Source organism: Fonsecaea monophora (genome assembly GCF_001642475.1).
Source record: "Fonsecaea monophora strain CBS 269.37 chromosome Unknown Scaff83, whole genome shotgun sequence".
Lineage (NCBI taxonomy): Eukaryota > Fungi > Ascomycota > Eurotiomycetes > Chaetothyriales > Herpotrichiellaceae > Fonsecaea > Fonsecaea monophora.
In genome coordinates, this window is record NW_019174014.1 from 36,429 (window position 1) to 57,047 (window position 20,619).

Sequence of the window (20,619 nt, forward strand, 5' to 3'; positions counted from 1 at the left end):
ACCAAACGCACTGAGCCGGTAGCCTGGGGATTTGGTGGAGAACCACGAGGACAAGCACGAAGGATTATTGCTAAGCAAAAAAGGCGACGATGTGGGAGGTCGGACCAAGCATTCTAGACATGCGGTCGGCACCAGGAGCTTGTCTCGTGGTCACCTGGGTGTGCTCGGATTCCATCTTCCGCCACGTATTACTTCATCTCCACGGAAAAATATCACGAGCCTCGCTCAGCCTTGTGGCCCGCCACCCGCGTGTACCGAGGGGAAACCCGTCTCTCCTGGGTCTCTGGACTTCTCCAGGCGGGGGATGGCTGGGGAGCGCTTGGTCCACCATCTTACATGAGGTGTTTTGGACGGAGAACCGGATGCGGAGTCTCGTTCTATAACGGAGTCTCGTTTTATACAAGAACCCCCATCTGCACAAGATGGATGCCCCATTCCCAGCACCACCAACTCACAGACCTGCGTCGACTCAGCTTAGCACTCTACCTGCAGTATGTCTTCCTTGGCCGATATTCTACGTGCCAATGGCGCCCTGCTGGGAACTTTTGTCAACCTGACCTCAACGTTGTCCGCACATATCATTGGCATTTCCGGCTATGACACCGTGATAATCGACATGGAGCACGCCCCAACATCGGCGCTCGAAGCAACGCACATTGTCCAGGCAATAGGCTCATCATCCAAGGGGACCTGTAAGCCCCTCGTCCGTGTGCCTTCCCATGGAGTGGAGTGGATCAAATGGGCTCTCGACAGTGGCGCAGCCGGCATCGTAGTCCCCATGGTCAATACGCCAGACGACGTGCGCCAAATTGTCCAAAAGGCCCGCTACCCACCCCTTGGCCAACGCAGCTATGGCCCGTCCTATGCCCCCTTCGCTGATCCAACCTTCGATAGGACGCCTGGGCAATATTTCAACACGATCGCCCCAGGACTTGCAGTGCTGCCCATGATCGAATCTGCCGAGGGCGTGAAGAATGCCGATGCTATCCTTGCCACTGAAGGCGTCACAGGTGCATTTGTTGGGCCCTTTGATCTGCGCTGCTCGCTGGGCCTACCTGGTGGAGATGGAACAGAGCAGCGCTTTCTCGATGCGTTGAGCGCCATTGCAGCGGCCGGGAAGAAGGCCAACAAGCCCGTCGGCATCTACACGGGATCGATCGAGCAGATGAAGCGCAATTTGTCCTTGGGCTTCAGTCTGATTGTCTTCCAAGCCGACTCCACATTCCTTGCGAGCGCTGCCAGGGCTTCGGCAGAAGAGGCGAGATCCGTCTTGAAGCAGGCGAAGCTGTAAGATGTAAGGGTGCGCTGGATAAATCGAGGACAGAGTATTCAGGGAGATGACAAGTCGATCATTCACCTTTACCTAATGATATTGCACCATAGTTCAGAGTAAAGGTCGAGTTGTTGAGGGTCTTCTTGGTAAAAGCTAGAGCTTTCCAACAACCAATGTCATGATGCATGGCCCCGAGACACTCATTTCGCAGAATTTTCCATTCGTCTTTGGTGTTGCCAGGTCTGGCCCAAGCTAGTCACGAGCTCCATGCCTCTGGTGGCGCTATCGAATGTCTGGCCCATTTCAGCCAACGCTCGGATACTGAGTCGCAGCGACTGTTGTGCCATCCCCCTCCTCTCTTCACACGGCGGGCTGCCCTGCGACGAGCATTTGTCAGGGCAAAACACCGAAAAATATGCATGCATCACTCCGGCTGTGACGGTGCTGTGGACCATCTGCAGGTGGACGTTTTGCAGGCCGTAATGGCGTTTAAACAACATCAGCAAGGCGATTATTCTAGAAGCCGAGTCAAAGCAGTATTTTCCCGCCGTTGTGTGGACGTCGGTGATTGTTGAATCGAAGGCAGACCTTGGAGCTATCGTGGCCGAGCCCGCTGGTGAAGAAGTCACAATTTGAGAGGTGAATGGGCGGTTGAGGAGAATGATTATTTCGTGAAACAGCATACTAGGTGGTGAGGTTAGCCATTAGGATAGTTGATATGCTGGTGATGGGTGCACAAACTTCAGAAAGATGACTTCTTGCGCATACACTTCGTCTCTGGGTTCGGGTTCTCCACTTGAGTCGCTGATCTTCAACGGAGGCGGAAGAGAATGCCGCCATTGAAATAACTCCTCTGTCATTTGTTGCCAGAAAGGGATGTCGGAGTCAAGTGGACGAGAATCTTCGTCGAAGCTGCGTCCATGATGAGCAGGGTTCGACCATATGGGTTCGGGGATACAAGAAGACGAGCAAGTAGAGGGTCGAGTTACGTACAGATGAGCAGATAACCTTCCCTCGATCTGAAGCAGCTGACAGAGGTACAGCCTCGTGAGAGCAACCACGTTCTCCGTATAACCATTCGACTCCAGTGCCGAAGGTGATCTCAAATAATGGTGCACTCCGAGATCCGTCATGATGTTCATGGCAGAAGAAGTTCGTCTGAGCTGCTCCATGACAGAATGTCTTCCTTTCTCAAGGCACCATAGTCTGTTGATCCCACGGATTAACATCGTCTTGTAAGGAGGAATACAGAAAGCCCATAATGTCAGGATATCTGAGGGAATGCCTCTGCTATAGTAACTCACATGTCATATGCATAACAGGCCCAGAATAAATGCCCAGGGAAAGTTGAGGAGGCCGATTGGCTTCCAACGATTGGGCGACTATTTTCGTCGCCTTGAGAATGGCGATGAATCCCCAGATCTGTGATCAATTGTACCGCCATACCTATCGATTGATGTCAGATTTAGTTGAGGGGAAGCAGTTGTTGAAATGGTATCTGTACCTATGTAAATCCACCCTACAGCGGCTGATTAGTCGATGTATCTGGACAATATGTGCAGTCGGGCAAATTACCTCGCGAATCACGCGTGCTTGCAGCCTCATAACTGCTGAGGAGCAAGATGGCTTGTAAAGTCGACGTCTGGGGACAGTCTAGTTCGAGATCAAGGAGCACTTCTGCCCGGCGAGCGAAGAATCTCGAGACTTCACTGCCAATCTCAGGACGATATTCACTCGAGTATAAAGCTCCTATCGCCAGGCTATTGACAATGAATGGTATTAGCAGATGCCGGACGCTGGATGAGATGGCAGGATTATGCGCACATTGCATTGTAAAGAGTTGGCGAGTATAAATGGCTCCTTTGTCCCTGGTCATATTTTGCTTTCTCCATAAAGAAAGTGCCTTTATCTACCTCTTGGAAATACGGGTTGTGATATCTGAAAAACTGTTCCAGGAGGTAGCTCTCATAGCGGACGTCTCCGGGCCATGCAAGGCGATTTTGTTCCAGGGCAGTAGCGCCATGGACACGGACCGTCCGGATCAATGGCGTAAACAAAGGGAAGTTCCCATTTGGGGCCAAAGAAAGGCTGCTGGCTGCACCGTAGAAACGAGGTTGTCCTTCATCTGTGGCCAACAAACGACCAGCACGGTTGGCTAGGTTTGAAGAATGTCGCTCGAACTTGAAGATGGCGGACACGCCAGGTCCGTCAGCCTCTAGCCTTTGGGTTCTGCTGGGAGAAGCTAGTATGCTGCGTTGCGGTGAGGTCTGGTGCGCTTCAACAAGTACCTGAGGAGAAGCAGGGGAGGGGGTTGCCAGATGCTCAGAAACTCGTTGTATACTGGGTCTGATATTGGCAACAGCATGGTCAGAAGGAGCAAGTGAAGGCCTGAGATCCACACCTCCGTCCGACTCTCGATTGCGCCCATTCGTGTCCGGCAAAGAATGGCCTTCTGCGATACTGACCCAATAGCTGAAGTCGTCGGTCAGGAGTTGTGGCGATACAAGGTTGATTCTCGCCGAGTTGGAGCGCGGATGGGGATGGTCCGCCGGCGACTTGATACCGGCGCCATTTTCTTGTTGCCTGGGAGGTGCTCTGTCTGCTTCTTCTTCCTCTTCTGAGCCTTGTCGGGTTGATCTCAACCTCGAGCGAGGACTTGGTCGTCCACGGCTAGGTGGCACAGATGCGAAGTCCTCCTGAATGCCGACGGCATTAGCTCTATTTCTGTGTCTATCTCGGTTCAGCTGTGCTGCATGCGTCTTGAAGGGTTACCGTAGGACTCAGTGCTACTCACCGGCGGCCGTCCTCGGTAAAGACACACTCTGAACCATAGAGATCACAATTGGTGCATCGAGGGCGACAATCGTCACACTATATTTAGATCAGACACCCAGAGACTAGGGGATGTCGAGAAAAACAGTAACGGGCACAGACCTTGATTTTCCTCTTTCTGCATGAGAGACATGCTCGCGAGCATTGACGTCGGTTCTGCCGCGGCGCTGCTATTGTTGTTGTCGAGCTTGAGCGGCCCATCAGATAAGAGTTGGTTTGATGCAGAATACACAGCGAAGTTATGGCAGTAATTGTGTCGAGGTATCCACCGTCACAGTCGAAAAGTCGGACACTTCTGTTGCGATCGGACACGGAGACGACAGAGGCAATCAGCGGGTTTCGCCCGAGGTTCTTCAGAGATGATGGGATGATGGGATTTCTGGGGCAAAATAAAATGCGGGGTTTACGAGATGTACATGGTAGTTAGTGTGTCTGGGCTGACCTGGCTGGCCCGATTCAACCTCTCCCTCCTTGCCCTGCTTGCTGGAAACCTTCCTCTACGAATCAAGTTCCTCCCAATTTACTCAGTACGGGATTAATCTGCTATACAAAGCTTGTTTCAATCGATGACTTAGACGAGTCGGAATGTGCAGGACCGGTAGGTGGGAAGACCCTGTCCCTCGAAACTCCACGGAGATGGTGCTGAACCTGGTAGGTCGAGATAGACCGATCAGCTTCGGCGCCCAGACGGGAACCCGGACGCTCCAAAATGCGAACACTCCAAACGCTTAGCTAAATTGGCGTCTGCTACAAGTAATGCTATAGGTATGAGGGAGTCTCAAGAATACACAAGACCACAATCTTCGTGTGACGAGATGCATGCATGTTGATGGGACTTTTTGTTTCGTATATAGCGGTAGAAAGCGGATTTCTCCCCCAGAGGATTTCATTTTTCGTTACTTCGTTATCGGAACGCGATCAATTCCTGTCCAACTTCATTTCCGGAATGAGGTACCTTGCCACATTCTCTCAAAGTCGGGCAATATTGAGGTTCTCTCTCGAGTATCCCCCGGCATCGCGTCCCCTGATTTTCCCACCTAGACCCAATTCTCGGATGATGATGTCAGCTGCCTTCTCTCCAACCAACAGAGCAGTGTTATTCGTATTTGCGCCCACATTCTCAGGCACAATACTCAGATCCGCGAGCTTCAAGCCCTTGGTACCATACACGCTCAGGCTGGCATCCACGACACCCTTCTGTTCTCTTGGTGCCATCTTGCAGGTTCCCAATGAGTGCCAAGTTGTAGTCACGATCTTGCGGATATTCTCTTCGATGGCCTTGTCGTCCTCGGGAGTGTACTGGATGCGTTTTGCATCGTCTGCGACAGGACCATCCGCCTTCTCAACGACGGCGGCCTTAGAGCCCGGAGGAAATTTGGGGTGGTCTGCTGCCAACTCGCCGCGAAAGATGTTCATGCGACGGAAGATCTCGCGCTGGATCTTGTACGCCCATATATGCTTCTTGACATCAATGTCGTTGGGGTCTTTCAAGTAGCCGACGTCGAAGTCAATGGGATCAGAGACATTCGGTCCTGTGATGTGGATATGCCCACGCGAATAGGGATATGCCGTCCAGTTGGCCATAGAGACATACTCGGAGTTGTCCGGCAACGTGGAATGGTCACCGAAGAAGCTGAGTTCGTGTCAGGGTATAACAGTCCATGATGTAACAGGTGATGGCTTCCTCTTACCTCAAGTACATGGCGATGATCATCAGGGGCCTATCGGGGAAATTCTTGAAGTCGCGATCCCACGCCCTCTTAAAGTCGGGCCCGAGCGCTTCGACTTCAGCCTCGGTGGGACGAAACTTGCCAGAGGCATCCATCGAGTTCCACCCCAGCTGCTTATTGTTCCTCCTGATCTCTTCCTGCACATTCAGTCGCCCGTCAGCGAACGCATTAATCGTCTCATTGGGCGTTAAGCTGGTTCGGTAGGTGTATAAGGTCAGGTGATGATCCTGGTAATCGTTCCCTACACCGGGCAGGTCCTCGACAACAGGAACCCCGGCGCGTTTAAGAATCTTCGAGTCACCAATCCCCGATCGCTCAAGAATCAGTGGCGTAGCATTGGCGCCGGCCGAGACGACCACCAGCTTCGAAGCGCGGGCAGTCAGCAGAGCCTTACCGCGAGCAGAAGCTTGGAATTTGGGATTGGGCCTGTACTCCACTCCAACCGCCCTTTTGTTGTCGTCAAGAAGGATTCTCACAACTTGGTTTTCTGTGAGGACGTGCAAGTTGGGATAGTGACCGCTCTGCAGCATTGGGTGAAGAAACCTGTGCGCGGCATCCTGGCGTCGTCCGTCTGGGCCAACGTAGCGTAGCCAGCGCTCGGTACCATTATTAGAGTCAAGGTTCTGTAAGTCCTTCAGCTCACGGTAACCCATCTTCGCCGCAGCGTCAATGAATTCGTTCTCGGCTCGGGTGGCTCGGAAAGTACCACTAGAGATGTTGATAGGACCACTATCGCCATGCAGCTCTTTTTCACCTCGGCCATGGTAGGTTTCGAACTGGTAAAACAATCAGAAAGTTTTGTAACGCAATTGGAGGCCAACCTCTACCTTTTTCAGGAATGGCAACAGCTCTTTGGACGACCACCCGGGCGTCTTCCATGACTCCAAGTCAGATCTTTGAGCCCGAGTGTAGACCATCCAGTTTATAGAACTGCCACCACCCAAAGTGTTCCCGGAAGGCACAATAGGCTCCCTATCTGCCAACTGCGGTGCCCTATTGCCTTTCCAGAAAAGGGTGTATTTGCTGCCGGGGTCAAGATTCAGCGGGAAGAGGGCGGGCTGGACGACTTGGGGCACATTGTAGTTGTTCATACCCAGCTCGATAACGAGAATTGAAAGGCTTGGGTCTGCTTCGGCAAGACGAGAAGAGAGCACACATCCCGCCGTTCCCCCTATCGTGCGACGCGATTACCGATGAGAAGCACTGTCGAGGAAAAAATAACTTACCTCCGACAATGATCACGTCCACCTCCTTGAATTCCTCTGGTAGCTCCGTGAACAAACCCATAATCAGACAAGGCAAAGGGGGTTTCTATGTGGGAGATTGCGTAGCTGCTGCCCACAGGAGTGTCACAGTCAACAAAGATCAACGCTGCTACCGTCTGATGTGATGTGTAAAGCAAGAGATGTCACACAAAGCTCCTTCAGCCTAATATATAGGTCATGAACTGGTCAGCTTTATCTTCCATGGGCAACATCTCCTCCTCTTCCTCCTCCTTTCGTTACCCCGCCGACAAGGGATGGATCCGAGGTGAGGAGAAAGGGCATGGGAATCACTTTGAGAGGAAGGCTGTGACATCAGGCGAATAAGCTTCGATATTGCTCAAGTCTGACCAGTTGTTGCATCAGAGATCGACAAGGAGCGCGCTGAAGAGGAGAAGGGCGACGTAGACGGGTTTCGATCCGGCCTCTCAAGGATGTCGGTGGTACTCCGAATCCGCCTCTACCGGCATACATTGTCATAGGCGGGTCTCATGCGGACGACAGGGAGTAGGGAGTAGGCAATGCGAAACATGAAACGACGCGTCGACTCGTCAGAAAGTGAGGTTCGGTCAGTGGTGGTCGCTGGTTGTAGTAGCCTTTGTCGATCTTACCCCGCGTTTTTGATCACTTTCCTCCTCCGCAGCCCCCGTTCGTGGGCTACGAGTGCTACAGATTGACGTTGTCTATATATGAAACACACAATTGTAGACGTTCATACGAAGGTCGACATCAACAGGACTTGTTATAGAGCCAACACAATACTAGGGGAAGAACAGCTGCAAGACCCTTGAGCGGGATGAACTTGCGGAATCTCATTCTCTCCCCATCATTTGGAGAAGCCCCCAAGGTAGTGAATATGCGTGAGATGCAAAGTAAGCAGAAATGAGTGGTTCAACTCTCGCAGAAGTATCCCGAGCTGCAGCGGTAGGAGGGTATAAATCATTTGCATGAGCCTGTCGGCAACACACGGAGAACATGAGGGCAGGTACTTCCAAGGGCAAAGACATGGACCGGGATGCTAATGCTGTCAAATCGGAGTCAGAATTGGTCCGCTTCCCCGATAAGTTGGTTTATTGATCTACTCGCATAATATATTTAACACCGTCTACATACATCAAACTCCTGGAGGGGCGGCTTAGAAAATTACACCATGTCCTGAAACCCATTAAACTTGAGAAATGCTTCATCGTCAAATGATGTGGGGATTTCCAAGAAGAAGGCTGAAAACGCACTTCCGGATCGAGAAAAACTTGCTTGGGGCGATTGTGGCAGAAAACGCAGCCCCCAAACTAAACCCGCTGAGCTGAGGCAGTGCCATGGTTATAGTCATAGTATCAGGTGAGTCACAACCATTGCCAAAGCTATAATCAAAAAATCACAGTTACTGTGAATAAGGTGACCTTCACTCTCACTTGAAATCTTTTCTGCTCATCCAAGGAGCAAATAACGAAGCTCTTGTCCTCCTTATTCCGCATCGTCGCGTTTGTTGTTTTCTAGCGGAACATCGACCCCATCAGTGATTTGGGCAAAATTTACCCTACTACAGCAATATGGGCGGCTCTGTGTTCAATGCCGAAGGCCTAGCTACTCCCCGAATGCCCCCGACTGTCTATTACTCAGTACTCGACCACGCCGAGGCGCTCCTCAAGGCTTGCTTCAAACTCGTAGGCCATGCGATCGAAGCACCAGCCAAGACTTCCCACGGAGATATCGACATAATGGTGGCAGAACCTGTGGATCGGAGTCTGACTGCTGCCGGCAGGAGGACTGGACCTCTCCTGGCTGAATCACTCGGGGCTGACAAGTGGAAAAAAATGGGTGGGGGTTCGACGTATCATCTTGCGCTGAGGTGGCCCAAGGAATTTGAAGATCAACTGATATCCGTGGACGAGGTGAGGAAATGCCCCTGTGACGACGAAACTGGTTTGGCAGAAGTCGACGACGCGTTGTCCGAGGAGAGAGAACAAAAAAGGACCGGGCTGCAAGCTGATGCTTCTTCGACTTCGACTGCTGGCTACCCCTCGTCATCGTCGCCCATCAGGATCCAGAAACATATCCAGGTTGACGTCTCAATCATGCCCACCCCCGCCTTTTTCCACTGGAATATCTTCTTCCAAGCGCACGGTGATCTCTGGCAGATGCTTGGGGGGATCCTCCGCCGTCTCGGCATTACCCCAACTTCAAGAGGGCTATTTTTGCGCATAGCAGAAGTGGAAATGCACAACAAGGAGCAGTCGAGAGTTCTCATGAGCAATGATCCCAACGCAGTCCTCGACTATATGGGATTGGACCGAGAGCGGTATTGGCGGATGTTTGAGACTTGGGAGGAAATGATGGATTACGTGGCGAGTTGCAGATTTCACGACCCTGGTCGCTGGAAGCATCCAACCAAGCATGACGCAGAGGCAGAAGAGGATGAAGAAGTCAAAGAAGGAAGGGACCAACGATCTGACCTTCTGAAATCAAATGACCGTCGGCGCGCCACCAAGCGACCACTTTTCATGTACTGGATCAAAACATACCTCCCTGCCCACGTCGATGAGGCACCTGGCAAGTCGGCACTCCTGACGAGGGACCAGGTCATCGAAGATGCAAAGGAGTTTTTCGGCGACGAATTCGCAAACAGGTTTGAGGCGAGAAAAGCCAAGGTGGTCCGCCAAATCAAGGTGGACAAGCTGTGGGCTGATATAAGGAAAGGCCTACCGGTACAAGGTACAGAGATTGGTGATGTCATGAAAGGAATGAAAAGAGAGATTGTGGGGAATCGCGAAGCGCGAGCAGTGGAGCTGGAGAAGCTGGAAGGATTGGAAGAGATCAGAGTGGCATACGAGGCGGACAGGTTTGACGAGGTCCTAAAGTGGGCGATGCTCAACTGGAATGAGGTTGGGCAGAGACAGAAGAGGCTGAATCGAGAGAAGAGTCGGGTTCCTGTCTTGGAGAAAGGTTCATCATGACCGGCAGTGGTGGGAGGCCAATGGATACGTCAGGCGAGCGGTAGTCAGTAGAAGCTGCCTATACGAATCACCGGGGCCCGCCTAGCTCACGACATGGTACTTTTAGGTGCTGAATCGTAAATAGAAATGGAGAAGTATTATCGATGCATCCATATAGCCAGTGACTGGTAAATCGGGCTTGGCTCCCTTGGCAAATTTCAAATGCTTAGTCTGTGTAGTTAGCGTAGAACGGGCCAACTGTTGGTGCCAACAGTCTCGAACTAGTCCATAAATTATCTAGTGAACCACTAGCCTATCCCCGCACTCTAACTACTAACTACAACCCCAACATCATGTCCCGGTGATCGTTTTCCACGGAGATTCTGCCATGCATAACAAGAGTACGCCAATTCGTCACCAGACTTGACCTTGAAAGTCCCACAGCATTTGCATCACGGGCATTGGTCCAGATGTCAAGCCCTTTTCCATCTTTCAAAATGAGGAACTCTCGTCAACTCTTTTCCCTCTCAAGGAGAAGACGTGCGAGCTTGAACGACGCCACACCAGGCACGTCACTATCTCTGGGCTAACTTAACACACCGATCAGAGACCTACAAGTCGTGGAACGGAAATGGCTGACCTCCAACGAAAATCCATCATAGTCACTGGCGGGGCCTCTGGAATCGGTCTGGCCACGGTCACTCAACTTCTGGAGCTGGGGGCCCGAGTCGCAGTTGGTGACTTGGCTCTAGAAACTCCCAGCACATTGACGAACCTCAATCCTGCGTCCGACAATTTCTTCTACCAGCAGTTGGACGTTACCAGTCGCCAGAGTGTCCAGGGGTTCATCGCAAAGGTGCTCGAGAAGTTTGGCCAAGTGGATGGACTCGTGAACAACGCCGGAATCTGTCCCAACGAAGGAGAAATCGCATCCGATGATACTTTCGACCGCATTATGGCGGTGAATCTGAAAGGAGTGTGGAACGTGGGCACGGAAGTCATCCGTCGTATGATGGAACAAGAGTCGCGTGGTGTTATCGTCAACACAGCGAGCGACGCCGCTCTGAAAGGCATCAAAGGTCTTGCGGCGTATACAGCCTCAAAACATGCCGTCCTAGGCCTGACCCGAGTTTGGTGCAAGGAATGGACGCCGAAAGGTATCAGGGTCAATGCGGTCGCCCCGGGTAAGTGCAAAGCCACCTTCTGAGATGAGGATAGATGTAGTAACTGACATCGCACCCAGGAGTCACTGATACGCCGATGGTTGCTAAAATTGCGGCGGATCACGAGTCTGGCCAGGAAGCCACAGCATCGTGGCTCAAAAACATCCCCATGGGAAGGTTTGGACAGCCCGGTGAGATTGCCAGTGTCATATGTTTCCTGCTTAGCAAAGACTCGAGCTTCATGAGCGGACAGGTGCTGAGGATTGGGGGTGGGGAAGGCGAGTAGAGGATCTAACCAGGACACGAATTCTTCTTTGCATGATAGACAGGGAGGAAATATATACAATCCCAAACAGGGCCGGGTATGCCTGTTGGCAGATCCAAGAATGTGGATCTACTTGTTTCCTCCGAGTATGTTCGCCAGAATCAATCAAGTTGAAACCCGATATCCGTATTGAGCACATGTACATTCATAAAAATTCCAATACCGCCATGCCATGTGATTTGTATACAAAGGATATTAGCCACGTCCATAACTTCATAGCCCACATCAAATACTCCTAGTGGGACGGGAACGAATTACCGACTCACTATGCTCCCCCCATCGGCCAAGTGCAAGAGCTTCCAGTGTTTTACTTCGTCCTGACCAAATTGAGCCGCGTTTCGCCTTTTCTTGCACCTCGGGTATCCAAAAATGCGTGACCACCGCCCCCAAGATCATACACGCGCTGAAGACCACTAGGATCGTCCCATAGCGCTTCGTCTGGTTGTCGCCCGGTGACGAGGATCCAAACTTGTAATACAATGAAAAGACCTGAACCAAGATCGACCCGAGTTTTCCGGAAGCCGCTGCAATACCGTGGCAAGTACATCGATAACGGGTCGGGAATAGTTCAGCAGGAATGATGTAGGTGGTCGAGTTGGGCCCTATACCAGTCAGCCACGATACTCGGGGAGCGATATCGCCTCGTCCACTTACCAAAATTGAACAGGAATTGTCCAATCACGTACAGCGTGATTGCCAGAGCCCCTTCTTCCTGGACCACAATAAACTCAGTGCCCAATGCAATGAACAACGCTGCGAGGGCCAAAAACCCGTATTTCTGCAAGGACACCCTGTTCAACCGGGACGCCGAAAGAATCCAAAGAATCCCTCCTGCGAAACTTCCCGTATTCAAAACAACCAGCGCCTGTACCGATGTGTTCATGAACATGTCATAGATGTCAGTGCTAGGGTCATCGTTTGTCTTCCAGATCGGCTGGGGGTTCGCGATATGCAGGCTACCCCAGGTCTTCGCAAGGAACTGAGGATTTGACAGGCCAATCCCATAGTAGCCAAAGTCCAACAGAAGCCAGCACATTGACACAGCCATCAAGGTACGCCAGTTGCCCTCGGTCCAGAAATACTGTTTGATGTCGGCTTTTGATATCTTCCAGGAAGAATTCAACGTCGCCAGCGGGGCAGGGGTCACTGTGTACGAGGGCCTGGCATCCGAACGCTCATCGAACGACCTGTTGGAAAGATTTGACTCCTCTAGAGAGTCGCACCACATTCCGATCTCTAGCTCGTTGTTCATAGAAGTTTCCCCGAACAACTGCGTTGCATCGAACTCAGCTTTAACTGGGTCATCTTCGATGTCGAGGAGGAACCTTGGGGTCTCTGGAATGGCAAAACGGAAAATCAAAGCGACCACTCCAGGAACCACGCCAATACCGATGATCCACCTCCACATGATGTCCACGGAGCGCTGCAGGTCATCGTTGTTTGAGCGGCGGGATATGGCGACCACGATCAATGAGATCAGGTTGCCCATGATCTGTCCAAGTGGTTGCATGAAGAACACACTTGCCATCATGCGCGCCCGGTGTCTGGTGGGGGCAAACCTGCGCCATATTAGTTAGACCGAAGCTGCTAGCGACAAGATGACAAGACGACAAGACAACTGACTCTGCAGTAATGACGGCGCTGAGTGGATAGTCAGCTCCTACGCCGATTCCCACCATGATCCTCCACCAGATCAACCAAGCAAAGACACTCATGCTTCCGTTGTAGCCTTCAGAGCTCATGACAACACCCAAGGTTGAAGCAATGAGTAGTAGCAACTCAATTCCGTACATTGTCTTTCGACCTTTCTTGTCGGCGAGGAAGCCAAAGGTAGCTTGACCAACGAGGGTGCCCGCGAGGGTGACGATGTTGATACATGTCACTCGGTATGACGAGACTTCTTCCTTCCAGTACACATAGGAGATCATAGGTAGGGCGATATTCCCAGCAAACAATGAAAATCCATCAAGCAAGAATCCCACGCCTGCAACGAGGACAACGACCCATTGGAAAGGCTGTCGGTCGATGGTTTCGTAGATCTGGCGAACACGGACATGGCGATCCTGAAAGGTTGAAGAACCTGTTAGACCATACATGCTCTCCCAGGTCCATACGAGCTATTTCAAAACATAGACGCAAAGACGTACTCGCTCATGGTCAAAGTCTCTTGCGCGATCAGTCGCATAAAGACGTCCACGCCATCGGCCCATGTTGAGGTCCTTCAGAGTTCCTCAGGCGCAATGGGGCTAAAAGCGAGGGGTCGAGGATTGGAGTCAACCAGCCATAGCGCAGTCGATGATTCGAGGCTGCAAAACCAGTAGGTCGCAAGGAACCCTGTTTAGATCAGGTTACAATGATAAGTCTATGAGTAGACGAGAGGGTTCAGGCGAAGACAGAGCTATGGCAGAGGGAATAAATGGGAAGACTTGGGGTCACAAAAAGGATGGCGCAGACAGGTACATGAAGTTGCTTCTGACTGATGAGGCGGACTCGGATATGAAGTACCTCACACCTCGAGCCAGAATGGACACCAATTAGTCGGTAGTCCGGTGCATGTACCTGTACACAGTACCTATTGCAGGGCGTGGAACCACAGCACGCGCGATATTCCCCGTGTGCCTGCGCAGAAGTTACTCGTACTCGCACCAGTACTCCGTAGAAACAACCTGGTGATGCCCACTTAATCGCTCGGTCCAGAGTAGCTGGCTCGCTACGGTCGCCGGGATAAGGATTGATCGAGTGCAGTCACCAAAGAGATCCGAAGTTCCTTGCACGCTCCAACCAGCCCAGAACCCGTAGGCATTGTCCTTGCCATTAAGTTTTGGGGGGAGTGCCCACCCACACCACGCTTGATGCATCCTGGACACGACTAGGTGAAATGACGGTGGTACCAAGGAGGAGGAGGACAGGCTAGGTGAATGGCGCATCAACAGGAGGGAGGAGGGAGAAGACAGAATACAATGAGGTTGGTTACAAGGAGTTGTTCCGAATACCCTTTACTCCTACAGTGCAAGTAAGAGGGAGGTACCAGTAATACTGGAGCTAGGCGCCTAGGGTCCCGGAGTTGGGACCCTCAGAACCACCCCTTGGCGAGGACTTGTTGAATTAACACACCATTCAGCGTCCATTGTCTGCTACACGTGGGAGGTGGCCAAGCCGGCGTCAATGGTCTAGAGTTCGTCGGCTGTCCACCAATGTATTATCTGATACTGACCCAAGTCTCAGCATCATGCACCTCTCCCAGCCATCTTTTTCAGAGCAGAACAAAGCCTGATTCCCACGCCGACTCTCCCGCTGTCTGCCGTGCGCCGTCCCTGAAATTGGCATTGTCTACTCGTACAACGACCTGCTTTCGGGTTGAGCACGCCTGCGATGCCTCCGAATTCCTCCACGTCCAGTCCGTTATCGAGCCGAGCTGATGGATTCCGTGGGCACAGTCTGCCCTTTGCCAAATAGCCCAAGATACTCCTATCATAACGGGGTGGTCGCTCTGTGACAATGTATCTCAAAATACACTCGGGAGTACCCCTTGATAAGGTGCTGTCAATTCTAGAAGAAACACGAGGACACTTCTTTGACATCGCGCCACCCACTGCGACTAATATCTTGACTCGGCTGGCGGTAGGCAAGCCACAGGTTCAGTTTTGCACTTCTTTCAACATTTTTCTGTTGTAATTGGGTACCAAGGAGAACAAAGAAAAGGATGGGATCTCTCGGTGGCTATGCAACTGCTCATATCACTGGATACTTGGCCTCGCCCTCGAGACCTTGGCAAGATCATCGATCTCCCCGAAGCCTTGTCGAGAAAAGCAACACGAGGGGCAACAGGTTTGCTCACGCTAAATCCTGCAATCCAGGTCAGACCCTCAGCCCACAGTCGTGCCACCATCAATGGATCCGCCCATGAGCTAGCCTAGAGCTATATCTAGCATTGAGGACCCTAGCGCTTCTTGTGTACGGCGCGTCTTCAAAGTCGTCAGCAAAGCTCGAGCTCAAACCCCTCGTGTCTCGAACTCGTGGTGCAATCGTTAAAGGTCTTTCCCCTTGTATATAACCCAGCTAAGACGCCGAACTGTGCTAGAAACATGGGTCGTTACTGGGTATCCTCGTAATCGCTCGTACGCTCACATAACCCAAATTGGTCCATCATTATATCTGGATATATCCTCTTCCATCATCCCTGAAACCCTACGCCATGGCATAACAAGCCAAAGAACTTCTTTTGGTCTAGAAAGGGGAGGGGTGACTATTAGCTCGTTTCAAGGGGATGGACAGGTCTCCATACCGTTATCCTCCAAGAATGTAATGTGCAATGCCTTCAACTGAGCCAGCAGGTCGAAATTGGGTCGCAACGACACAGTCATCGGACGCCCGGATTTTTTGCTCTGTTCGATATGGTCGATGCAATCAACTATGCACTAGTTAGTTCGCTGCATCGTCCAGTACAATACTTCAATGACTGGATTTATATCAATTCCAAGGGCTCGGACGGAATTCAAGTGGTAGCCAAACAACTGTTGAGCTAGGGGTCGGGAAGGCTGTTGCCCATTTTGACACAGGTTTGGTCCTCGATGGTCACTTACGAGGAATAGTAACGTAACGCTTCTTTTCTTTCCGTTGTGAATTGGCGAAGAAGAGAATAATCTGCCTTCCAGTCCGCGACCGGAGGATGCGTAGGTTCTGGCTAATGCATTCCTCGCCCCTTCCTTTGGATTTTGCCTCTGCAATACCCGCAGTGAACATAACCGTTTGGCTGAGCAGCGCCTCCTGAAAGTGTACGCAGTCTAGGCACTAGTCAGCAACTATTCAAAGGACCTCTTGGACTTTTGGCAAGGGTTCGTTGTGGTCTTGGGAAGGATGTCCTGGGGATTGACACACCTTCCCATGTCTCAAATATATAGGAAGGCTGCGCCTGAAATAATGTAGATGCCATTCGCACATTCTGTTCCTCGAGAAACGACACTCGGGATATGTGGCTGGTGCTTGATGTTACAGGAGTCTCGAGGTGAGGAATGGGCATCTTCGTGCCAGGAACTACCTGCCGTCAGTGCTGAGTCTACTCAGAGAAGGGGGGACCCAACTAACAGGAGTGGATGAAGGTGGTCTGGAGGCCCGCTGGGTCGCTGAGCTCAATTTGCTTGAGGTGACCTGCCACGTCTCTTCGAAGTTGAATTTGCGAGTATCTCAACTTGAACAGTTTGCTGCCTTTGCTGAAGGAGCTGTAAAATCCCAGACAAAGGGTGTGGTCAGCGGGCGCTCTGCTGCAGGACCAAGATGAATGCAGGGGATAGCAGAGGCTCATATACATATTAACAGGCTTGTTCAAGGGCACATGGAATATCTGTTCTGACGAGCAACTTGACTGTCGACTCCTATCCTCGTGGCCCGAGAGGGCTGGAGTGGGTGGCAGATTGAAACGGGTAAAGTGGACGCTGGCAGTATCTGAAGGAGTGTCCAACGATGTTATACTATCTTGTCGAGGTGATTTTTGTAAAGGCCAGTCGGTCGTGTCAAGAAAGTTGGACTGGCTGGACATTGCCACCAGTCCGGTTCCGCTGACAGGGCCGTTTTGCTGCCAGTACTCAGACAAGGTTCTGTTCTGTAGCACCCTGCCAAACTGGAAGCCGACTACCAGTCAGAACAGGGATCGACCACGTAGATTGCTAGATTGCGACTAGCTCAGGACGAGGGCCGGCTGGAGGTGACGCTGTACAAGATTGCAGGTTGCGGTGAACAGTCGCAGGCAAAAGAAAGTCTCATCTGGAGCCATTATCCAGAAGTGAGATTCAAAAGCAGGCTCTCCAGATGGCAAAATCGGGAGGAATAAGATATCTCTTGGAGCAACGAAATGGGCTCAAGCATGGCCATTCTGATCGGATGAGAGACACTTTGTCCGCAGTTCTGGGACATGGTGAACAGGCACAATGAGTGGGCAGCAATCGCATGGCGAGGTGGAGTGGCATCTGGAGGTGCGAGGAACGTGGTTGAGCGTGTGGCCAGAAAAGCCCGACATTGGTAAAAGGGGCCTGGGCTTTTGTCGCCATCCCGTCGCTCACTGCATAGTCGGTAGGTATTCGGCTGTTTCCCTCCTCTTGTAATTTATGGGGGCCTGCCGTTTGCAGGGCTTGTCGATCGGTGATGGTTCCAGGGCGAATGGTTGAACCAGGTGGTTTTGTGATGCTTTGTGCCTGGACAATGGTTATGTATGAGCGTGCCTTTTGAGGGAGAATTCCGCGTGGGGAGGGAGAGGCGCATAGGTAGGCTGGGCTGGGCAGAGAGATACGTACTCGCTAACAAACACCCTCTTCATCTTCATCCTCATCCTCATCCTCATCCCCATGCTTTTTTCCTATCGAGTCCAGTCGAGAAGTTGGGCACGGTGTCTGTCCGGCTTGCATTCCTGGCACACGAAAATGGTTTTGTGCATCAAGGGCAGCCTTCATTGATAGGTCGGTACAAGGTCAATTCGCCTACTGTTGGAATTGACGATGTCGCCGTTCTTTGACAATACAGCAGCCACTACATACTATGACAAAACATGTATTTTTATCCAAGCAACTACACCCCGTCATTGTGTGTTGACCAGGGGTCCTCGCATTTCTACAGTACTAAACCCCCCACGTCTCTCACATCATGTCCAGGAATGGACCGCGAGGGGTCCAGCTGTACAGAAGTTGGACCACTGAATACCCAAAGCCGCCACTGTCAAAATTTCGATCCATACCTTCACCAGTTCGAGGCCGAATTTGGAGACTTGCCGTCTGTGGTGTCATGACCGGCACATGTCGTTTTTGCTTTGGACCTGCCTTGATCACATTAATTCGCCAAGGGGACTTGACAAGGTAATAGAAGCACGCTGATCAAAAACAAGGCTGCTGAGGCTCTGATCACGGGGAGGAAAACCCTCCCAGTTGTTGAAGCAATTTAATTCCAACTTCATTCGTGTCTCGATAGCAAGATACTAATCGCGCTCAGTAGACCTCCTGAGACATGTGAATCCACACTGAGAGCAATTCCTGAAACCGCGACTCTTGGTATGCTTTGATTGCCCAAGAGCACAAGAGAAAGAAGAAAATCCTACTGTTCCACCAGTTCGTGCCACAGACATAAAACCTGTATGTATTTGAATTGGAAAGCCTTGAGGCAAGTCTCTCTGCATCCATTCCAGTCCCAGGGCTGGTCGCCAAACAATAAACCGACTCCAGTAGGAAACCTGTCATGATCCTGTAGAGCACAATATTGAGCTGTTTCTGGTGAACAACCGAGGAATCTATTCTGAATATGTCGACGTCCATGCAGCGTGGCCGCCTCCAAGAATTGCCGGAAGCCTTGCCTAAACCTAAGCCGCATCCATATTGCTGCATCACCAAGGTGTTCTCTGGTCGATCTGGTCATCTAAAGCTCTTGTTGTGTGGATGGTTGACTAGCTGACGGGTACTTCGCTGGGTCGATTGTGCTGTTCGACGGGTTGCTTCGAATTCTTCCAAATGTAGCCGGCGAGCTCGTCACATGCAACCACATGATACTTCCCGCTTTTGGCAACCTTCAGATAGGGATTTGATGTCTTGCTGCATATAATGCTGATATCTTGGAGGCTCTCAATGGCTTGTCGGTCCGCGTCGTCAATATCAACCGACATCTCTAGATTGCAATCCTACAGGAAACTGGTCAGCACACGTCTTCAGAAGGGTTTCACGTGTGGGTCGACTCACACATTTCCATGTAAGACGACGATGAGTCTTAGGAGGTTTGGGTCGGATCAATTGGTTAATAAGATCCTCAAGTCGGTCCCCGCTCCCAGAATCGCCCTGGGCAGCAGTTCCAGAAGGCTGCTTCCCTCCTTGCAGTGGGGGGGGCGCGAGGTTGTAGCCTCGCCTTTCAGGGGGTGTTGGTGGAGGCTGGAGCTTATTCTCAGGCGAGTCAGGGGTTGTGACTGATACAAGCGCCGCGGCCGCAAGCGCAGGCGCAATGGCCTGTCCAGCAGCCGAGCTTCCAGGTGCAGGCTGAAGCAGTGGCACGGAGGGGGCGCGAGGGGTACCATTGGGGCTCATGGTATTACTGAGTCGACGGGCTTCTTGGGGACTATCAAGCTTGGGATAGTTGCTTTCTGATTCTGGTCGTCGGGATGAGGCACTCAGTGATGGGGACTGTTCGAGGTCACGAGAGAGACCATCAGAGCTGGGAGCATCGGTCATGGTGACGTCCCTGTCCCTGCTCGAGTAAGGTCGTTCACTGATCGTAGGAGGTTGGTCGACAAGGACATGACGGCCGTTACCCGCGTCCTTGATAATGCCTTCTTGAAGAGCCCAATTGGTCAGATCTTCATCCTCCCGTTCTTCCTTGGCTTCGACGATGTCGCGGGAGAAATGGCCCCCAACGTGCTCCATGCGCTCGTTCCAACTGCCTTCCCCTTCAAAGACCCTGCCACAGAAGCCACAGGTACTGCGCTGCGGAGGTTTTCTTTTCTCCATCCAGCAGCGGTTGCGCACTTCCTCAAGACTGTCCTCAAAGGCTCTCCAATCCTTGTCGCCGGCGTTACCAGGAACGATTGGGCCTGAGCCTGGACCAGTCTCAGGCTTGTGCATGCGTCGATGATGCTGGGTGAAGAGATCCTTCCGATTGAAGTCGTTGTAGACTCGTTTATGGTTGGGAACATTGGTGTTTAAGTCGGGGTTGCACGAGCCGACATCGCAACGGTAGAATCCCAGCTGAAGGTGCTGGATTGAGACATGACGCTTCCACTCGTTCTTGGAACTCAAGGCAACATCGCAGCCATAGTGTGAGAACGAGCAGATGAATTTGCGCTTCGCGGGTTCCGAACGCTTTGCTCCAGAACCGGGCGATTTGCGCGCACGAGGCTTCACGACGCGCCCGGGGTGGGTATCAGAACCGGAAATTGATTGCAAAGAGTCCTTCCGGGGACGTGGTTTGATGATGCGATCTGATGGGCTTCCACGTAGAGATGCAGAAGTAATGTTGATGTTTGACTCACTAGCCATGATGGATGAGAAGATTTTGGAGTGAGACTTCTGGAGTGGTGTGGTTGGGGGGATGGGTGGTTGAAAAGCGGAGTTGGGCGAGTCAACCGACGAGGCGTGGCA

At 51.8% G+C, this 20,619-nt stretch overlaps 8 protein-coding genes across 8 annotated transcripts; 3 read left to right on the forward strand and 5 right to left on the reverse strand.

The window, feature by feature from the left end:
- Positions 1-493: 493 nt before the first annotated feature.
- AYO21_08970 (hypothetical protein) lies at positions 494-1,291 on the forward strand (the record flags this gene model as incomplete). Its single annotated transcript, XM_022658909.1, has 1 exon — positions 494-1,291. The coding sequence occupies one exon, from the start codon at positions 494-496 to the stop codon at positions 1,289-1,291; it is 798 nt and encodes a 265-aa protein (XP_022508749.1).
- Positions 1,292-1,473: 182 nt separating this feature from the next.
- AYO21_08971 (hypothetical protein) lies at positions 1,474-2,445 on the reverse strand (the record flags this gene model as incomplete). The annotated part of the gene is made up of 3 exons (XM_022658910.1): positions 1,474-1,957; positions 2,015-2,185; positions 2,267-2,445. 3 exons carry the CDS (start codon positions 2,443-2,445, stop codon positions 1,474-1,476), a joined length of 834 nt encoding a protein of 277 aa, XP_022508750.1.
- A 642-nt stretch (positions 2,446-3,087) lies between these two features.
- AYO21_08972 (hypothetical protein) lies at positions 3,088-4,238 on the reverse strand (the record flags this gene model as incomplete). Its single annotated transcript, XM_022658911.1, has 3 exons — positions 3,088-3,991; positions 4,068-4,095; positions 4,208-4,238. 3 exons carry the CDS (start codon positions 4,236-4,238, stop codon positions 3,088-3,090), a joined length of 963 nt encoding a protein of 320 aa, XP_022508751.1.
- Positions 4,239-5,074: 836 nt separating this feature from the next.
- Positions 5,075-7,122, reverse strand: AYO21_08973 (hypothetical protein; the record flags this gene model as incomplete). Its single annotated transcript, XM_022658912.1, has 4 exons — positions 5,075-5,738; positions 5,797-6,611; positions 6,663-7,006; positions 7,062-7,122. 4 exons carry the CDS (start codon positions 7,120-7,122, stop codon positions 5,075-5,077), a joined length of 1,884 nt encoding a protein of 627 aa, XP_022508752.1.
- Positions 7,123-8,647: 1,525 nt separating this feature from the next.
- AYO21_08974 (hypothetical protein) lies at positions 8,648-10,051 on the forward strand (the record flags this gene model as incomplete). Its single annotated transcript, XM_022658913.1, has 1 exon — positions 8,648-10,051. The coding sequence occupies one exon, from the start codon at positions 8,648-8,650 to the stop codon at positions 10,049-10,051; it is 1,404 nt and encodes a 467-aa protein (XP_022508753.1).
- A 610-nt stretch (positions 10,052-10,661) lies between these two features.
- Positions 10,662-11,479, forward strand: AYO21_08975 (hypothetical protein; the record flags this gene model as incomplete). The annotated part of the gene is made up of 2 exons (XM_022658914.1): positions 10,662-11,214; positions 11,274-11,479. 2 exons carry the CDS (start codon positions 10,662-10,664, stop codon positions 11,477-11,479), a joined length of 759 nt encoding a protein of 252 aa, XP_022508754.1.
- A 140-nt stretch (positions 11,480-11,619) lies between these two features.
- On the reverse strand, positions 11,620-13,728 carry AYO21_08976 (hypothetical protein; the record flags this gene model as incomplete). The annotated part of the gene is made up of 5 exons (XM_022658915.1): positions 11,620-11,729; positions 11,785-12,120; positions 12,173-13,077; positions 13,142-13,581; positions 13,666-13,728. 5 exons carry the CDS (start codon positions 13,726-13,728, stop codon positions 11,620-11,622), a joined length of 1,854 nt encoding a protein of 617 aa, XP_022508755.1.
- Positions 13,729-18,941: 5,213 nt separating this feature from the next.
- Positions 18,942-20,517, reverse strand: AYO21_08977 (hypothetical protein; the record flags this gene model as incomplete). The annotated part of the gene is made up of 2 exons (XM_022658916.1): positions 18,942-19,172; positions 19,231-20,517. The coding sequence occupies 2 exons, from the start codon at positions 20,515-20,517 to the stop codon at positions 18,942-18,944; spliced, it is 1,518 nt and encodes a 505-aa protein (XP_022508756.1).
- Positions 20,518-20,619: the final 102 nt, after the last annotated feature.